At 36.7% G+C, this 16,968-nt stretch overlaps 3 protein-coding genes across 3 annotated transcripts; 1 reads left to right on the top strand and 2 right to left on the bottom strand.

Annotated features, from left to right (window-relative positions):
- Positions 1 to 1,763: 1,763 nt before the first annotated feature.
- LOC110416606 (uncharacterized) lies at positions 1,764 to 7,268 on the bottom strand. The gene is made up of 4 exons (XM_021428630.2): positions 5,996 to 7,268; positions 5,744 to 5,916; positions 5,028 to 5,251; positions 1,764 to 3,773 (listed from the first exon to the last, which is right to left on the bottom strand). The coding sequence occupies exons 1-4, from the start codon at positions 6,930 to 6,932 to the stop codon at positions 3,023 to 3,025; spliced, it is 2,085 nt and encodes a 694-aa protein (XP_021284305.1). The 5' UTR covers positions 6,933 to 7,268; the 3' UTR covers positions 1,764 to 3,022.
- Positions 7,269 to 10,775: 3,507 nt separating this feature from the next.
- LOC110417085 (DUF241 domain protein (DUF241)) lies at positions 10,776 to 11,943 on the bottom strand. The gene has a single exon (XM_021429284.2). It carries the CDS (start codon positions 11,882 to 11,884, stop codon positions 10,985 to 10,987), a length of 900 nt encoding a protein of 299 aa, XP_021284959.1. The 5' UTR covers positions 11,885 to 11,943; the 3' UTR covers positions 10,776 to 10,984.
- Positions 11,944 to 16,358: 4,415 nt separating this feature from the next.
- LOC110417283 (transcription activator-like protein) lies at positions 16,359 to 16,809 on the top strand. Its single transcript, XM_021429546.2, has one exon. It carries the CDS (start codon positions 16,376 to 16,378, stop codon positions 16,652 to 16,654), a length of 279 nt encoding a protein of 92 aa, XP_021285221.1. The 5' UTR covers positions 16,359 to 16,375; the 3' UTR covers positions 16,655 to 16,809.
- Positions 16,810 to 16,968: the final 159 nt, after the last annotated feature.

Below are 16,968 nucleotides of genomic sequence, written 5' to 3'. Positions count from 1 at the left end.
CTCGTCGTTTTCCTTTCTCGCGATATTTTCAACAGTTGTCCTTCCCCTACGCTACGCACACTGACACGCTGTCGTTTCTTTTATCCTTCCCATTTTCCTTTTCCTTTTTTTTTTATTGAACTAATCTTTTATTTGCATGGAAAAGAGATTTTGTTTTAGAAACAAAAAGAAAAATAGAGCACCATACATAATTAAACTATAATATAATCTTAACTATTTGATTTAAGATATCGTTCATGAAATTTACAAAATAAAAGAAAACAGTGTTCTAAGTTGACATTGAAAGCAAAACTCCATAGACCTCATTAGACTTTAGTAATGAAGTTTGTAAGTTGCCATATGCATTTAAATTAACAAATACTAATAATATATGTTTCACCAATCAATAATTAATTACATATTGCATATTAATTATATCTTTAATCAACTATTAGGGGTTCATTTATTAATTGAGTTTCATCATTTAATGATAGTAGATTATACACAAAATAATTTTTACACTGTATTTGGAATAAAAAATATATGCCAGTGCATACCATTGCCGAATCAAATATATAAATATATTTTCATATTATGTAAAAGTTAAAGGTTTGATTAATTGTTAAGGTTAATTTTTATATGAGATTGTTAAGATTAATTAAAATTTGAAAAAAAAAATTTATTTACTGCATTATATTTATTAAATTTTAGAAAATACTAATTACAATTTTTTTTTCATACAGAATGTCACTTAAGGGATCAATACCTATTATTGACATTGGCCAAATATAAAGCATTTTTTAAATTAAATTAACTAAATCATTAAATTTAATTAGTAGTTAATTTAGGAAGTATTAGCCTTTGATCTCTATTTGATTTTCATTCAAATAGGAATAAAATATTTAAATTTAATATATTTTATATTAAAAATATTAAAATTTGTATAATTAAATATTCAATATTTATAGTAAAAATACAAATATTAAATAACTGAAAAAGTTTATTTTAAAATATCTTTAAAAAATGAAAAAACGAAAACGGATTAGAGTTGTATCTGCTTTTCGCCACAGAAAAGATACGGGTTACCACGGTCCGTGTACAGCACGAGTTGAAGGTCAGTGCAATCAAAGATTCTTTCCCGTTCAATTAATCGCGAGTTTTGGGAGTTCTTTTCGTCTTTTCTCATTTTCACTTTTTCATCTGATTTCACACGCAACCACCTCAGAGATTAAAATGTATTTAACCCCGTCGTGTTTGCCGATGACATCAGTATCGCTGCAGCCAAGCTCACGCCAGCTGCACTCCCATTCTTAATCTAAGCATCTCAATCTAACCCACTGGAAGTAATTTGTATTATCTATTTATTTGGTTTGAATAATAAAAAATTCTTAAATTATGTCCGGTTATGAAATCTAATTATTATTTTTTCATTTATACGTAGATAAACTCTTAATTCTAACGGAAAAAAATAACAATGACCACCCAAAGTGTCATTGAGACGACAGCAAGGTGGGAAAAGAACGTAGAAATAGAGAGACTGACTTTTTAGGATGCATGCATGAAGAGAGAGAAATCTCATTCGCGTGGAGAAGTCGCAGAAAGCAGCAAGCGATGGAGACAACCAGAGGAATGGAAATTGGGAGGGAGGTTGGAAATTGGGATCGACAAATAGAGGAATGGAAACAGAAGTTTTAATGCAAGCCGATCACGTCAACATTAACTTTTCTTTTTCAGAGGTCTCCAAAAAGTCCAACCATTAGCCGAAACCTGGAAAGCCAAAGATATAGTTGTAATCGGTCCAGGTCAGGAACCGAACCAAGCTTCATTCAAAATGAAATTTTTGATTTAGAAGTTTGGAAATTTTGAACGTTTGGTCAAATTGTCTGAACAGAGGAACTGATACTTTTTCTAATTAGAATTCAGATATTCGACGAGGTCGAGGAAAGGAAGAAGACTAGCGTGGCCACAGTGGCGGTTGATGCTAGCTAAAAAGAAAAGATACAGCTGTCCAAAGTATTCTACGCCAAGAATTTTTGCTAGTTTTGGGGGCGTAATTCGTCGTTTTGACACTTGCATCTAGCCCCCCAACCGCTAAAACGTGTCGGATTTGCCTTTTGCGAATGACAATAAGCAAAGTCAAAAAGTTATAGGTCTCAATCCCTCTCAACCTCCCTCATCGCAAAGCGACTCTGATCTGCAATTTGATTACTCTGTTGCCATTTTCCTTTTCGGCCACGGCTTCAGCTTCAGTATGGATATTTCCAAAGGCGGGATTTTGCATTATCAGAAACCGCGTGCGTGCGTTGGAAACGCCCTTCGCCTGGCCTACTTCTGATTGCCCTTCCCACCTCTTGTGTATTCACTTTCAATGGGTCAATGCTAGTCTGAAAACTTTTTGAAACCTCACCAGGCAGGGGAATTTCTCTTGAACCCTACAGGCTATGACGGGTATAAGGTGCCAACTACAAATATTAAAAGAATAGTTCAATGGGTTCGACTGCCCTTTATAAGAATTTAATTAATTTAATTTTAAATTTTTAAAACAATAATTACTCCTCTCTGATATCATTTGTAGAGGATGCTAAATCATTCTAACTCTACACATAAAACTACTGAACGAGTTTATTGAATTGTTGTACAATGATGGATGAAAGCTGATGACGAATAATAATAATAAATTAATAATATGCTGGCAAGCATCCGGTGCAGCTGATGCCAAAAATCGCTACCTCGCCAAAGCACATTCTGAGGCAACATAAATTAATCAAGCATATACGAGTCTTTAAAAACTAGGTGTGAAACTTTCCTTCTTTCAAGCAGCTTGGCAGCTTTTAAACGATGAACTTGCAGCTGATAAGGATGCTTTTGTCAAGTCTTGCTCAACCCAAAATTCAAAACCTTATCTTAATCAAAAGGACAAACGATGGGAAGATGCCTACCGACTAAGACTTTTACAATTCATGACGTTGACTTTCACCAAGGGAAGGAGGTAGCGAAGTCATCCTTAACCATTCAGAACCAGCCTTAGATGCCTTAACCATGATCAAGGACGACAATCAGGTTTATCTTGAGAGGCCCGGTACAATTCAATGCATTTATGAAGCTCCTGATAAGTTTGCCTGGACTGAGTGGCAAGCTTCTCCATTCCCACAAAAATCTGCTTTAAACCATGCTGTACACTAGTTGCAACCCTTATATCACTGCGACGTGTATCTGTAGGTAGAAGGGCAGCAGTCTCTTCCCTTGCCAACAGTGTCATCTTTCTAACTCGAGCTTGCATTAATTTTTTTATCTTTTGCTCCTCCTTTTCCAAGATCTTTACTTTTCTTTCCATATCCTTATCAGCAATGATCCTTTGTTGCAGATCTGCATTGTGATGTTCTTGCACTTGGTTTATGCTCATGAAAAGTCCATGCACCGCTTCAACCACTTCCTTCTCCGACAGTCTATCCATGGCTTCTGACCACTGGTTCACGATCACAAACACAGGGGGTGCTCCGCATCTACCAGGGGAGAAAGGTGCTATACCATCTGCTGTTTCCTCTGGTTCATATTGGAGACATCTTCGTACCCAACCATTCAAAGCTTTGACATAGCCCCTCTGGGCTTCAATCCAGCTAGAGAAGCTAAGGGTCCAGTTTTGAAGCTCAAGCTTTACTTTTATTGCCACTTCAAGCTGAGCATCATTAATCAGCTTTCCATTCAGAGGAATAACATCCAAGCATTTAGCTTCCATAACCTTTCGGCACTGACAGCTATGGCATTCTAGCATTACCTTCCACATTTCAAACAATCTAAAACAAGTAAATTACAAGTTAGTCACCATTCTTCAACCAAGTTCAGAAAATCCAGCATTTCAATGTCACTTCATAAATGAAAAAAAATGCTAGAGAGAGAAGCGTATAATCTCTAGAATTTGCTTCATTTTCCCCAATCCCAGTTTAGTTCCCTGTGAGTTCAACATTAACTAACGACCGTGTGATGCCACCAAAGAATATCAGGTTTCTCTTCAAACTCAAAAGTGTCCATTTTCATGGTCACAAGTGACTGCACTTATTCAAGATATCTGCAGTCTCTACAGTGAATGTCTAGCAAATACTTAGGAGCATGAGAGCTGAAATCATGTAACTATTGAAAGAATACAATTATTATGATAAACAATTCGGTTAAACAGTGTATATAGGGAAAAGATGGGTAGTTGCAAAAGCCTCCTAATTTAAATTCCAGTCAATCCCAACCTAATTATTTTCACCTTTGCAGAATTTTATTTGCTTGGATAATTACATATATCTACAGCAAAAATAATCTATCATGAATATATAAAGAACAATGGGAAAACATCATACTTGCTACGCGTAGGAGCCCTTTATTCATCTTTCTATGGGAAGGGAAAAGAATTTTAAATATTAGCAAGACGAGTATAAATTCAAGCATCACATGCAAACCCAACTATTCAAGTCATCGTAGAAAAGAAAAGCCCTGTTTTCTCCCTGCAAATATCCCTAGTAAAATTAATGAGCAGAAACAACAGTGCAAGAAAATTTTCAGATATCATTCACTTAAAAAATATTGAGGCACTAGAACATCCAAGATCCATATTAACAATGCAACATATGAGTGCCAGTGCATGTCAACGTCATATTGTGATCCAATTCTATACATAATCCTATTAAAAGAAGACAAAAGGAAAAATTAACTGGACTCCTGAAGAAATAATTTTCTGTTTCTTATTGTTATCCATTTTTATGTTATGTTCTATCTCACCTTAGTGTCAGCCTATATTTGTTAATAATGAATTATTATTTCCTTATTCTTTAAAATTCTTCTATACCACCTGTGTTCCTTCTTCAAACAAGTGGGGAAACAGCTGCTCTGCGCTTGCAAGAGGAGATTAGCCCCATCCTCATTCCTAATCGATAATCTATTACTATAGTGACTGTAATACCGCCAGATGGACAAGTTGAACACTGTACTAAAAGTCTTCTCGTTATGCTATCGAGAGTTGGACAACAGAAAACAGAGTAATTCTAACTAGACTGATAATGTACCTGCAAATCAGTTCATTTATCTGTGGCCACAACTCTTCATCCATCAGCCTATTTATAGTAATTGCTATCTTGTCAATAACTTGAACTGCAACTCTCATCTTAGTAGATAAGGCCCTAATCAAAGTCCGCGTGGAGTCAACTCTGTGAGCATCAGCACCTTTCTGATCCAAGCTTTTAATCTGCCTACATTTCTTTGCATGAATTATACGCAGCTTTTCCTCGGCCTACAAAATAAGTCAATAAGACACACCATCTTTGAAACTAAAACCTTTTTTAAACAAGGAAAAAGATGGAAAAATATTACAACAATTCTGCATAACAGTCCAGTGTGCTCATGATAATCTGTTTCTATCCACTCTAATTTAAGCGGATAACTTCAAAATTGGGTCGATAAAGAAGTGCATGGGAAAAGTATGTGGAAAAGGAAAATGTTTGCAATTTGGAGTTCAGAGCATCCTACAGGAGCTGCCTATATCATTGTGAAACACTGTACTTCGCAGGAAATACTATCTTGATTAAATCAAACTAAGTGATTAAACATCTTGATGATGCATAAAAAACTAAGGTTTTAAAGATAAAACATCAGGAATATGAACTTTGATTAAGTATTTCAGCCTCTTATTTACCAATCCATTGACCTTTTCAGCTTGCAAATATGAGTTAAAAGGACAAGTTGAAAAGGTAAAGTAAAAGGCCAAAAAGCATCTTGACCATACCCTGACTTCATCATAGAGCTTCTTCTCCCACATGCACAGTTTCCTGATAGTAGATGACAGATTCTGTGAACTCACAATCTCATCTTTATCCGCAGAACTAATCTTCTGTTTGGATAGTAAGGACTCTGTTTCGAATGAATTTGACGTAATCATATGAATAATATTCGTCGAACCTGCATCGCAGAAACCATAAAAGCTATGTAACTGAAATTCCAATTCACAGTTTTGTTAAGGGAATGGTTAAACTCATACCTTGATAAACAGATTTCTTGTGATGATAACGAAATTTTCCAGTGTCAAGCATTTTCAAAACTTCATACCCGGACTCCGAAGCTTTCTGGAATAGGACTTGCAATTCTTTCATTACCTCAGAGACACTTTGTTTACCGCTTTGATTTTTCGGTTCATTTAAATCAGTCCTCTTTTGAACCTGTTCCGTCTCCGAATCTACGTTCTTCTTATTCTCTCCATCACCGTTCTTTACTGGTACAGTTTTTCCACACGGGTTCTCTTCCTTTTTTGCTTTTGTGTAATTTGCGCTGGATTTTGCATCTCCATTAATTTGCTTTACGAGTTCGGCTTCAAGATCAGGAGCTCCTTCTTTGTTCTTCACTGCTTTGCTCGAACAATAAGGCAACTCGTATCTCTCGTAAATTTCATCAAAAAAATTCAAGTAATCCCAAGCCGCGCTTCTCGGAGCCGGAGGTGGAGGTGTCTTCCAGCCCGAACCACTGAATTCGCTGTTTTGGTACGTATTAGTGTTATAATTATGATTAGGCAAAGAGTATGATGTTAGGATTCCATGATTAAGATAACTTTGATGGATTTGGTTAAAAGATCTACTACGTTCTTTGCCTGTCTCTTCCTCTTCCGAATCAGTATCGAATTGAATGTGCGAATCTGAGTTCGAACTCGAAACAGAATGGTCCGGCGAAGCCTGAGGAGAAGGTTTCTTCGGCGGTTTCTCGGTGGCGACGGCGGAGGAGTCGTCATCCCCGGAGGTAGACTTGATGCTTTGGTCGAAGAAACAGTGGAGACTGGGGCCTAGAGTCTTGAGCGACTGCATGTAAGCCACGTGTGCATCGGCCAGGGCGTAGCTTTGTTGGAGAGCTTCCTCGAGGAAGTTGCAGCGGTCGCGGCACAGGGAGACCGCCGGCAGCTGCTCCAGTTTTGAGGTGGCGCAGCCCATGAAAGACACGTGTCGCTTGCTAACCAGCTCACCTGAAAGCAAAAACAATTGTTAAAAAAATCAACCAAGGCAAAATTTTGAGGGTTCCGATGACATCTTCTACGGGTTCTCTAAGTAACGGCCCCACGGCTCCGCGGGAGCAGAATTAATAACAGAGATTAATAGAGGGCCGTTGCTAATTTTTCTTTTTCTCTAATTTCGTTGCGCATTTAAGGTGCACCGTGAGTTAGAAGAATGGGAAAATTCAAAAGAAGAAAAGAAAGAAATTGGAAAAGAAAACATTCATGGTAAAGACTGGCAAGCAGTTGACTGGGATTTATACAAAGGAAAAGAGTGGCGGGACTAGGCATAACGTCTCTTTGATATTTTCCTGCTTTTGCACTGGTGGTCTTAATACTTTTTTAATTTGCATTTACCTCGTGCCTTTCTTTTTTCGAATTTGTGCTTTTTTTTTCATATTATTAAAAGATTACATGTTTCTTGAGCTTATAAGTAAGTCAGTTTTCATCTTATGGATATATATTTCGGAGTCAACTTTTCCATTAAAGGTAGAATGTCACAGATCAAGTTTTTTTTTTTTGTTTTTTTGTATTGCAAATATAGACATATGACACACACATGAGTAAATTAGAAATTATTTTATGTTTTATTTGTCAAGTTATTTAAGGTTAATAATTTGCAATTACAGATGCAATTTTGCCTCTAACCTTGATACTGCTTAAGAATCAAATTCTGATATTCTTCTTAAAAAAAAAAAGGTGATCTGAAATTTTGAAAGTGTTGAACAGCACTTGAGTCTGAAGCCACATCTCCTTTTGTAAGTTAGCTTTGTTACATTAAGATAGAGAAGAACAATATCCTAAATACAGCAACTACATTACATCAGCACCATATGCATCATCTCTGTAACGTCCTATTCCTATCAAAAAAGAAAAGCCATTTTATCATGATGATTTGACAACGCAAAAGCTAGTTTTTCTTTCCTCCATGTTTTCAAATGATCTATAATGGCAATCATGCATGCAATTTTTGTTCTTTTGTTCTCCATGATAAGGGCAATAAAATGTTCAACTTTTACTACTTTAGCATTGGGTTTGAACCAAGAGTGGGAGTGGCTCTCTGCAGAATCCTTGGAAAACTGATGGGGTGGCTCAGGGAGGGGGAAAAAGTTTTAACCCATTTGGGTAAATGCTCTTTCACCTGCCGTGGGGTTGGGGGGATGATTCTTGGTGCAGAAACTAAAGAAAGTTTGGTTTTTTAACGTTCGAATGCCAAAAGAAATTTTGGAAGCAAGAGAGGAAAAGTTTTAACCAAATTTCACGTCGCATGATGGGGATTTGAATCTGGATGGTAACTCGAAAGGAGATTGTGGTGGAATTCCAACTCAACATAATCTTTGTCTTATTGTGTCACTTTCTTCCCTTTGTTTTTTCTATATCGTTTTTCATTATCTTATGGTAGAGGACGAGCAGGCATGGTCCTCATTTTCATCCCTAAAGCTTTTTACATAGTCCTTATTCCTAGGAAAAGGCTAAGCTTTTGCTGTTGCCCTTGCAAAAATAACTAGCTGAAGACGACTTCTTTAATCCACCATCACATGACCGTAGGGCTACCTCTACATCAGGGCACAGCAAGGTCCCCCCTCTCCAATCCTCGAGCTTCTCTGACTGGGCAGAAAATTGCAGGTGCCATTCGTTTTCAGAGCTCAAATCATGGGAGGACAGAGTGGTTTGTCTTGATAAAATATACTTTATTCCAACTGAGATGTTTTTAGCCTTTTCATGTTTTTGATTTGAATGAAGGATTTAAAATAAAGGTGGAGCTGATACAGATTAAGACACATCCCCTAGGTTGAATGACCATGTTGCTTGTACTGCTGTACAGGAATCATTTGGCCAACACTTCGGTCCTTTTGTTCCTCACAATATGGCAGTTGGTACGTAGAATTTGTCCCATTTGGGGAAGTGGTTTTTGAAAAATTCAACAGTGCAATCATGGCAACAAATGGAATGAATGATTATGCTGTTTAATAGCAAACTCGAAGTGAAACTACAGATGGTCATGGACTGTTACCAAAGAAATATAGCCAATGTTCCTTAATCCATGAATGGCTAAGCTAGAAAATGGAAATAATGCCAGCAGGATTAGATCTAGAGCCTCCCAAATCCACAAACAGGAAAATTTTTTCGTATTTGCAGAAATGTGCATGGGAGAGCCTGCCCCACTAGAGCTAATCCGTACTATGTTTAGTGCATTATTTGGTGGTCCTTTTCAATTTTTTCTTTCCGTCTTTAAACTTTCTATGGTCTAAAAGAATTAAAGCACTCTTCAATTATTTGCACTTTTAATTCGTTTCAACTAGAAATCGTTCATGCCTTGAAGCCATTAAATGAAAATTTGCTGTCATAAGACTTAAAAACTTTTCAAAAATGTGTTTGTAATAATTTGGGGCCTATGCAAGCCTACCTGCGGGGTCAAAGGACAATGACTAAACCCAACAGCTTGGCGAGTAGGCTAGGGATGGTCCACCTTCTCTGGTCTCCAACTGGACTTTTGATCGTTTACTGAGTAGGATTTGAGGCTTCAGGTACAGTCCTTGTCCTATCATTGTTTGTAGTCTAAGTAGAGTCCATCAATCATCTTAGGGATAAAAATTTTCAATATTCAAACAAAAATTAGAGAGAATTTTGAGCCTATGACTCTGATTTCGTGAGAGTTATGTTAATGTAACTTAATCAAAGCTATAAAATTTCAATTGAAGTCAGATTTACTAAGAACGATTTTGGTTGAAGTTCGAGATCAATTGGACCACGAATGACTTCAAGGCAAAACAACTTTGTAGTAAAGAACAAATCAAATTTCCAACTCCCAACTTCCAATTATTATAGGGATCCAAAGCTCCTAGTCATAGACTTGTTTCAGTTCATGCATATGATAAAGTTCTTTTTTTTTTTTGTTCAATTAATTTCCCATTTCTCATTAGCTGTATTGGGATCGACATAATTGAGACTAATTGACTAAGGGACCACAAATTAATTCTTTGGCCTATCTTTATACTCTGCTTTTGCTGGGAGGGAAACATATAGGCTAAGTTTTGAGCTCAAATCTACAGTCAATGCCTGTGGAGAATCCAAAATTCTAAGGCAAGTTGAAGGGATCAACCACCAATCATATGCAGCATTATGTCTATCCACTTAATTCCTTTACAATGCAGCATATTATCTTGAGACAAAACTCGTGATGAAGGAATGATTGCTTTCAATTATAACAAAAGTAAAATCACTTGATCAAATTTCAAGTCTGTCTAACAAAGCATGTGCTGTTTTCTTTGCTCTGTCAACGTGCATATACCCTCTCTTTTTTCTACAAAGATAATGATTAATTGGCAATTAGCCTCCCTGTTACGATGCCTTTGGCCTTTGATTTGAATATAAAATTCCCTAGGAGTCATGTTATATTCAGAACACTCAAAAGAAGAAATATAAGTATTCTTGGGTTTTTTTTTTTGTCCTTCATTGACAATGAATTTTCAAAAAAATTAAGATAAAAATTTTCATTTTAATGTAATTTATATTAAAATTTAAAATTTTTCTTATAATGTAAATATTCAATATCATTACTTTTGTTCAAATAAAATTGTGTTATAGAATGTATTTCGTATTTGACAAATCAACAATTGAGAAAAGAGTCTTAGAACAGTTAAGTGTCAATCAGAACCATGAATTAGCTAACCATTTTTGGACTTTGGCAGGATGCAGATTGTAATGTGTTGGGCTTTTGGAAAACTGCAGCTCCTTCTACAAGAACAGATTAAGAGTAAGAGATGACAAAGAGAAGGTAATCCAGGAGGCAACAACATACAACTGTTTTGAAGACAAAATTTACAGAAAATGAAGGACTGTGCATGCACTTCTGGGCACTAAATTTTTCACAAGTTTCATTTCTTTTTAATGGATGAAAAACAGAAGAAAAAAGTTTACAAAACCAAAAGGTAAATTACATGATCTCTATGTTGTCTGTGAGAAAACGAATGTCAACAACTTTTTCCCTTCCTACTTGGTGAGAGTATTGAGCAGTGAGACCCTGGTGTTAATTAAACTCCTAAAAGCTTTTTCACTGCTGCTTTCGACATCAGCAATGCACCTTTCCAAGTCTTGCATTCCCTTCAAAACCATCCTCACTTCCTCATCTCCCTTCTTTCTCAAACCCACCATGTTGGCTTCACCGATTTGTTGGAATTCTTTAATGCTTTCTTCAATCTTAACCTTCTTGGCTTTCTTTGACAACTTCAACCCAATCCAAGAGGGTTTTCTTGAAATAAATGAGATTGAAATCCCATTGAAAAGAGCCAGTGAAACTGAAACGGTCACTTCGATAACATCGCTGATAACACCAGCCAGCTCAGTATCTGCAATAGACACGAAAGCTGATACAGGAAATGAGTATCGCCCAACGCAGCGGATTGAGGATACGAGTTTAGCTATCTCTTTAGCCATCTTCTTACGACCTTTTAGATACATAGCAATCTTCGAGTCGTCTTTCCTCCTTAGAGCCACCCGCGCTGCGAGTTGTTCTTCTTTAAGTGCAAGAGATGAAGTTTGGAAGATCCCATAAACATCAACAAACAGTAGGAAATCTTCGAGAAGCTTCTCAACCCATTCACGCTTTTGGCTTAACAATTCATGAGTCTGTGGGAGCTGGAGAATATCATGCAGAGCATCATGAACGTCCTTTAGCCGGCTCAAGCCATCACAAAGCCAAGCAGAGGTTCGGTTATCAGGCCTGCATGACCATGTTTTGAGCTCAGTGATTTCATCTTTGAGTTGGGAAATCAAGGGGTGTGATCTGCATGGAAGGGAGATGGATCTGATGTGGTGAGAGATTGGTGGTTTGGATGGACGGTTCGGGGTTTTGTTTGGGAAAGAGAGTGAGCGCCTGAAAACGCCAACCATTTGTTTTGGTTTGCTGGTGTTTGATCTGATTGTTGTTGACTCTCTCAAGGGTTGTGTGCTCTGCTTTGACAACGAAATGAAGAAGGGATGAGACTTGAGAGAGTATATAAAGGGAGGACAACTAAGGCGCACGAGGGGGTGATGGAAGAGGGGGACTGGATCCGCGAATAAATATTAGCTGTTACAGCCGCTAAAACCAAATAATCAATCATGTGGGCTTGGGTTTGCAAACCGAGGCGCTTATGGGTCCCTTTTCCTGTGGAGAGGAGACACCACGTGGTTTTGACACGCTGGCAGCTCTGCTCAATAGAGCAAGTTCTGCCAGTGACCCTGTTGTCCAAAGTTCGTGGACTTCTTGTAAATCCTGATTAGCTAGCTGACTAGCTCATAATGTCACGCCTCTGAATCCAGGCAATCATCGAGGCAAGGTTATCCTAACCTTGACCTGCTCGGGTTAGAAACTACAGCATTTACCCAATTCTCCCATCCTCTAAACCAACAACACTTGAAATATCAGAAAAGTTTTACCTTCTTGCACTATCATTGTAGGTATAAGTTCTATTGAGCTAACACATAGAACTGCTTTATATAGTTAAAACGAGCTTTATCAGATCCCAATTCAACTTTCAAATCAAAGAAGATATTTAGAAATTTAAAAGTTACGATATCAAGTTTTCTAATCCAACAACATGGATTGCCGAATTTTACACAGAAATGCCAACAACGAGCCAGGCCGGCTGCAATCCTACTACAGAGAGCATGTTCGTGGTGTACCTGTCTTACTCCACTAACATGTTTGTGCTGAGTCCTGACGACCAAAAAGTATGGACAGACCATGAGGGCTCAGTCATCTCAACGCATATGCCAGAACTGCTCCAATTCCCTCGTTTCTAACGAACAAATCATAGAAAACAACATTAGAGTAGCTTTAGCTGTCACTATTAAACAAAAAAAAACCCTCCCTCTACTGGCATCTGGAATCGAAAAACACATTGGTCTCCAGCAAATCTGCAATTAAAACTTTATTTTTTTTTTTTATCTTTTAACGCGTAAGGCGTTCAATTCACACGTATTTCCAACCTGCCAACTTCCCTGTAACCGCTGGAAAACTACAATTTTTTTTTAAAAATTTCAGGAAAACGAAGAAGATTGTGCAGAAGCTAACCATAATGTTCACGCGGAACTTGGAACTTGAACAAGATTACACAGCTTAAGAATCTGTGAAAATATTGTAATCGTCTGATTAGCCTTTCTTTACGGAAAGGAAAATTTGGTACATCATGCAAACGGTTTGAGGAAAATCCATTTGTATATTCCCCGCATCATAAATGCGCATCAGCTAGCGATTATACGCTTGCGTATCAGAAAAACAGTTAGAGGAAGAAACAACTATACACTTCTGAAAAAATACAGGAAAAATAAAAAAAAATAAAAAAACCTTTTTTTTTCTATTTTAATTCTCCATACCGCCCTCCACGAGATATGCCGGACATGCTCTTCTGCCTGTTTTTCTATATATGCCACGAGAGGTCTTGGATTTTGCAACTTGTTAGTAATACCATATACCAGCAGATATTTTTCTGCTTTGAATTTATTAACACCGAACGGAAAACTTAACTAAATTCATTTTAAAGCTGAAAGTCTGAAACCAGAGAACGGAATGGGTTCTATGTGCATAGTAATAAACATTGGTTTTCCCCGTCCCATGCCCACTCTCCAATTCCAGGATGAAAAGGTGGCAGGCGTCATGCAATGTTGAGGTCTGCTTACCTTCTGTCAAAGACTGAAAGACAAGCTGTATTGAGGTAGAAATTGATGAAATCCACCATTCCAGAGAAACTGTAGCAACATCTGAAGAAGTAATTAAGAAGCCAATTTATTGAAGCTTGAAAAGGATATTAAAGTTAAACCATTCTCAACTATTCTCACTGCTTAGACTTTTCCTGATAGAAAATTTAAATCCTAAGCTCCAAAAACGATAACGGCCTACCTTCAAACACCTAGAATTCTTTAATAACAATAGGTTAATTAAGTAGTGTAAGTAAACCCTAGTCTATGCTTTCTCGTTGACCTAGTTTTATTTATTTGATCCTAGTCATGGTCATTGGGACACAACCAATTTGTAGCTCAAAGTCAACTGGCTAACAGTGGAATTCAATAACACACATGGTTGGGCAAGCAGACATGACAGATAGGCTTTGAACAACTTGTCCTTGAAGTCCTCCAACTAGCATAAATCAGATAAGATTTCAAAACTAAAGTCACGAGATTCTTTCGCAAAAAAACGGTGAGGCCTAAGCCGTTAAGCTGGTAGCATGCCATGAAAACTGAAGCTTTTAAGTTATGTATTTGTTCGAGATTTTGTATTTACCAAAGACGGGGATCAAATTATTATCATATTCATCAATTGGCATTGACTGATCACTCAGCCCACGTGGAGCTGTGGAGATGATTAGAAGGCATCTTCACCAAAAAACAAATTTCGTCACGTTTCACACTTAATTTTTTTCTCTAATATTCCTCCGAACATGCGGGGTATGAGAATGGAAATGACTCTAGGAAGGTTTTACACTTTTTATTCTTTTGGTAGGTAAACAAGATGAAGATCATTATTGTCAAATGCACAACAAGAATTTGGCCATGTCACCAAGGAAAATATTTATCACTTAACGGTCACCAAGCTAAATCAAAGTCTGTATCAATTAGCTTAGTTTACACTTGATGAATATATATATATATATATATATATGATGGATAAATAATTGCATATAGGCCCTTAAGGTGATTGAAATTGGTTAGTGAAAATACTGAATGTACATCTTTAAGCAGGGAATAAACTTTATATAAATTTGTACACGTTTTAGAGAATTTAAGTTAGGACCTTGGGATCTTGGAAGTGATGATAATTGAGGTCTTAGAAAACACCACGAAGCACTTTACATAAAAAAAGCTTAGAGAATGGATGTACCATCAATTTCCCGAGCTGGGGAAGCCGAAACAGGGTATAGACTGGCATCTATTCAGGAGAGATCCGGTCCAAACTGACGGCCCATTTGAACGGAAAACATCCCTTGACTAGCAACCAATGAAACCCACATAGATATTTGATTAGGCGTTACGTCGGCCTCTGAAACGTATGCAAGGGACGATGTTTGGGCCTCTAAAACAGAATTACTTGGCCTGTAATGCTTTTCAGCCCCAAACATCAAAAAGAAAGTATAATAATAAGACTAAATGTTTAATTTGGAATCAAAAGTTTTAAGTTGTTGTTAATTTAGGATCAATTACATTAATTGTTACAATTGAAGATTAAATATTTTTAATTTTTTATAATTAAAGGTTAAGATGAAAAGTATTCGGTGCATGTAAGACACATGCATAACGTGAACATTGACTTAAAAAGGTAAGATATGGAAGGGTGATTTTGTCAAAATAAAATTTTTATGAAGTCAAAACACTTCAAATTATTACATGACGTATAATAATTTTTTCATCGTAACATGTAATAATTTTTTCATAATAACATTTAATAATTAAAATTTTGAACACCATATGTAACAAATAAAACTTCAATATAGTATGTAATAACTAAATTTTTAACGTAATGTATAACAACTTTTTTTTTAATATGACGTATAATAACTAAATTTTTAACATAACATATAACAATTACATTTTTAATATGATGTGTAACAATTAAATTTTTAACATAACGTATAATAACTATATTTTTAACACGATTTTCTATCAAATATTATACACAATGCATTCACCTGTCAACTTAACATTTAATTATTAAAAATAAAAAATTTTAATTTTTAATTATTACAATTGAAATATTTAACTTTTAATTAAAAAAATATCCAAATGTTTATTCCAAAGACGAAGAGAGAAAGAGCTAATAGGAGCCCCCGCCTCCTTAAAATTTCAAAATACATATATATTGTTTTATTTTATTTTATAATTTTATAATTTCATCATCTCAAATATTAAATTTTTTATTTTTACTTTGTCACACTTAAAATTCTATTTCCATCACTAATTTAATCTTAATTTAAACATTTAACTTAATAATTTATATTATATATATAAAGAAACCCTAGCGCAGCTTTTTCAATTAGCCACATGGAATCTTCAACAGAGATTGTGATGTATTTGGTTGGTGGACCGCATTCTGAGAGGTATAAACCGAGGGGGTCGTGTTCAACGCATGAGTTTTCCTCCGCAATAATAAAAGTCTTGTATGAAATGGATGCGGTGTTGACCTCCTCAAATGCCACGTAATTTATCACTTATATTGAAGGAAGCTTTTGCTGGGCTTCCGAGGGTTGACAGGCGTTCTCTTGTTTTACACGTGGCGTTGTGACAATGTTTTATTGTTCACTTAACACGTGCCACTTAGTTTACGCAAAGCCGAAGATGCAATAAAATGCATAGGGAAGTGGATCTGTCTCCAGAAACGGTAGAAATTTGTCAAATTGTTAATTCACGATGGAAAGGAACAGTGAACAGGGAAAAGGAAAGGAGGCGGAGCAGAGTCATCAGCCTCCTCATATTTCACCCATGCAGCCGGTGACAAGCGGTGCTTACGGTGGCGGAATGTACGGAACCGAGGAGCAGGCTCAGACGAAGAGACCGGAAAAGCCGCCTGCCAGTGAGACTCAAAGTGCTGATGGACCTTATGAGCCCACGTACAAGCCCCTGAACAAACCCCCACCGTTATCCGGCGATCGGGACATTGATATTACTGGTCAATCTTATATCCAGTAAATCGTCACTGCAGCTTTAGCTGCTTACCCTGTGTGGGTTTTCTGTTTTCTTTTTGGATTTCTTGCCTTGTATAATAAACGCTATGCTTTGATTTTTGTGGTTTTCATTTTCCAGTCTTCAGCTGTGTGCTACAATGAAATATGTTGCTCTTTCCTATACCAGGAATCAGGGAACTCAATGCTTTTATGCTTTCTAGCTTTAATTACTTTATAGGATGGTGTTGGTACGTCATGAAACTCACCAAGAAGATCACTTTCAAGGACTGATCTGATAGTTGGGCTTAAACTGTACTGGCAGATGGGCATCAGGTCCGA

The sequence above is a fragment of the Theobroma umbraticum genome, unplaced genomic scaffold (assembly GCF_002168275.2).
Source record: "Theobroma umbraticum cultivar Fairchild unplaced genomic scaffold, ASM216827v3 scaffold_51.0, whole genome shotgun sequence".
NCBI lineage: Eukaryota > Viridiplantae > Streptophyta > Magnoliopsida > Malvales > Malvaceae > Theobroma > Theobroma umbraticum.
This window is presented reverse-complemented; position numbering and strand designations above follow the sequence as displayed.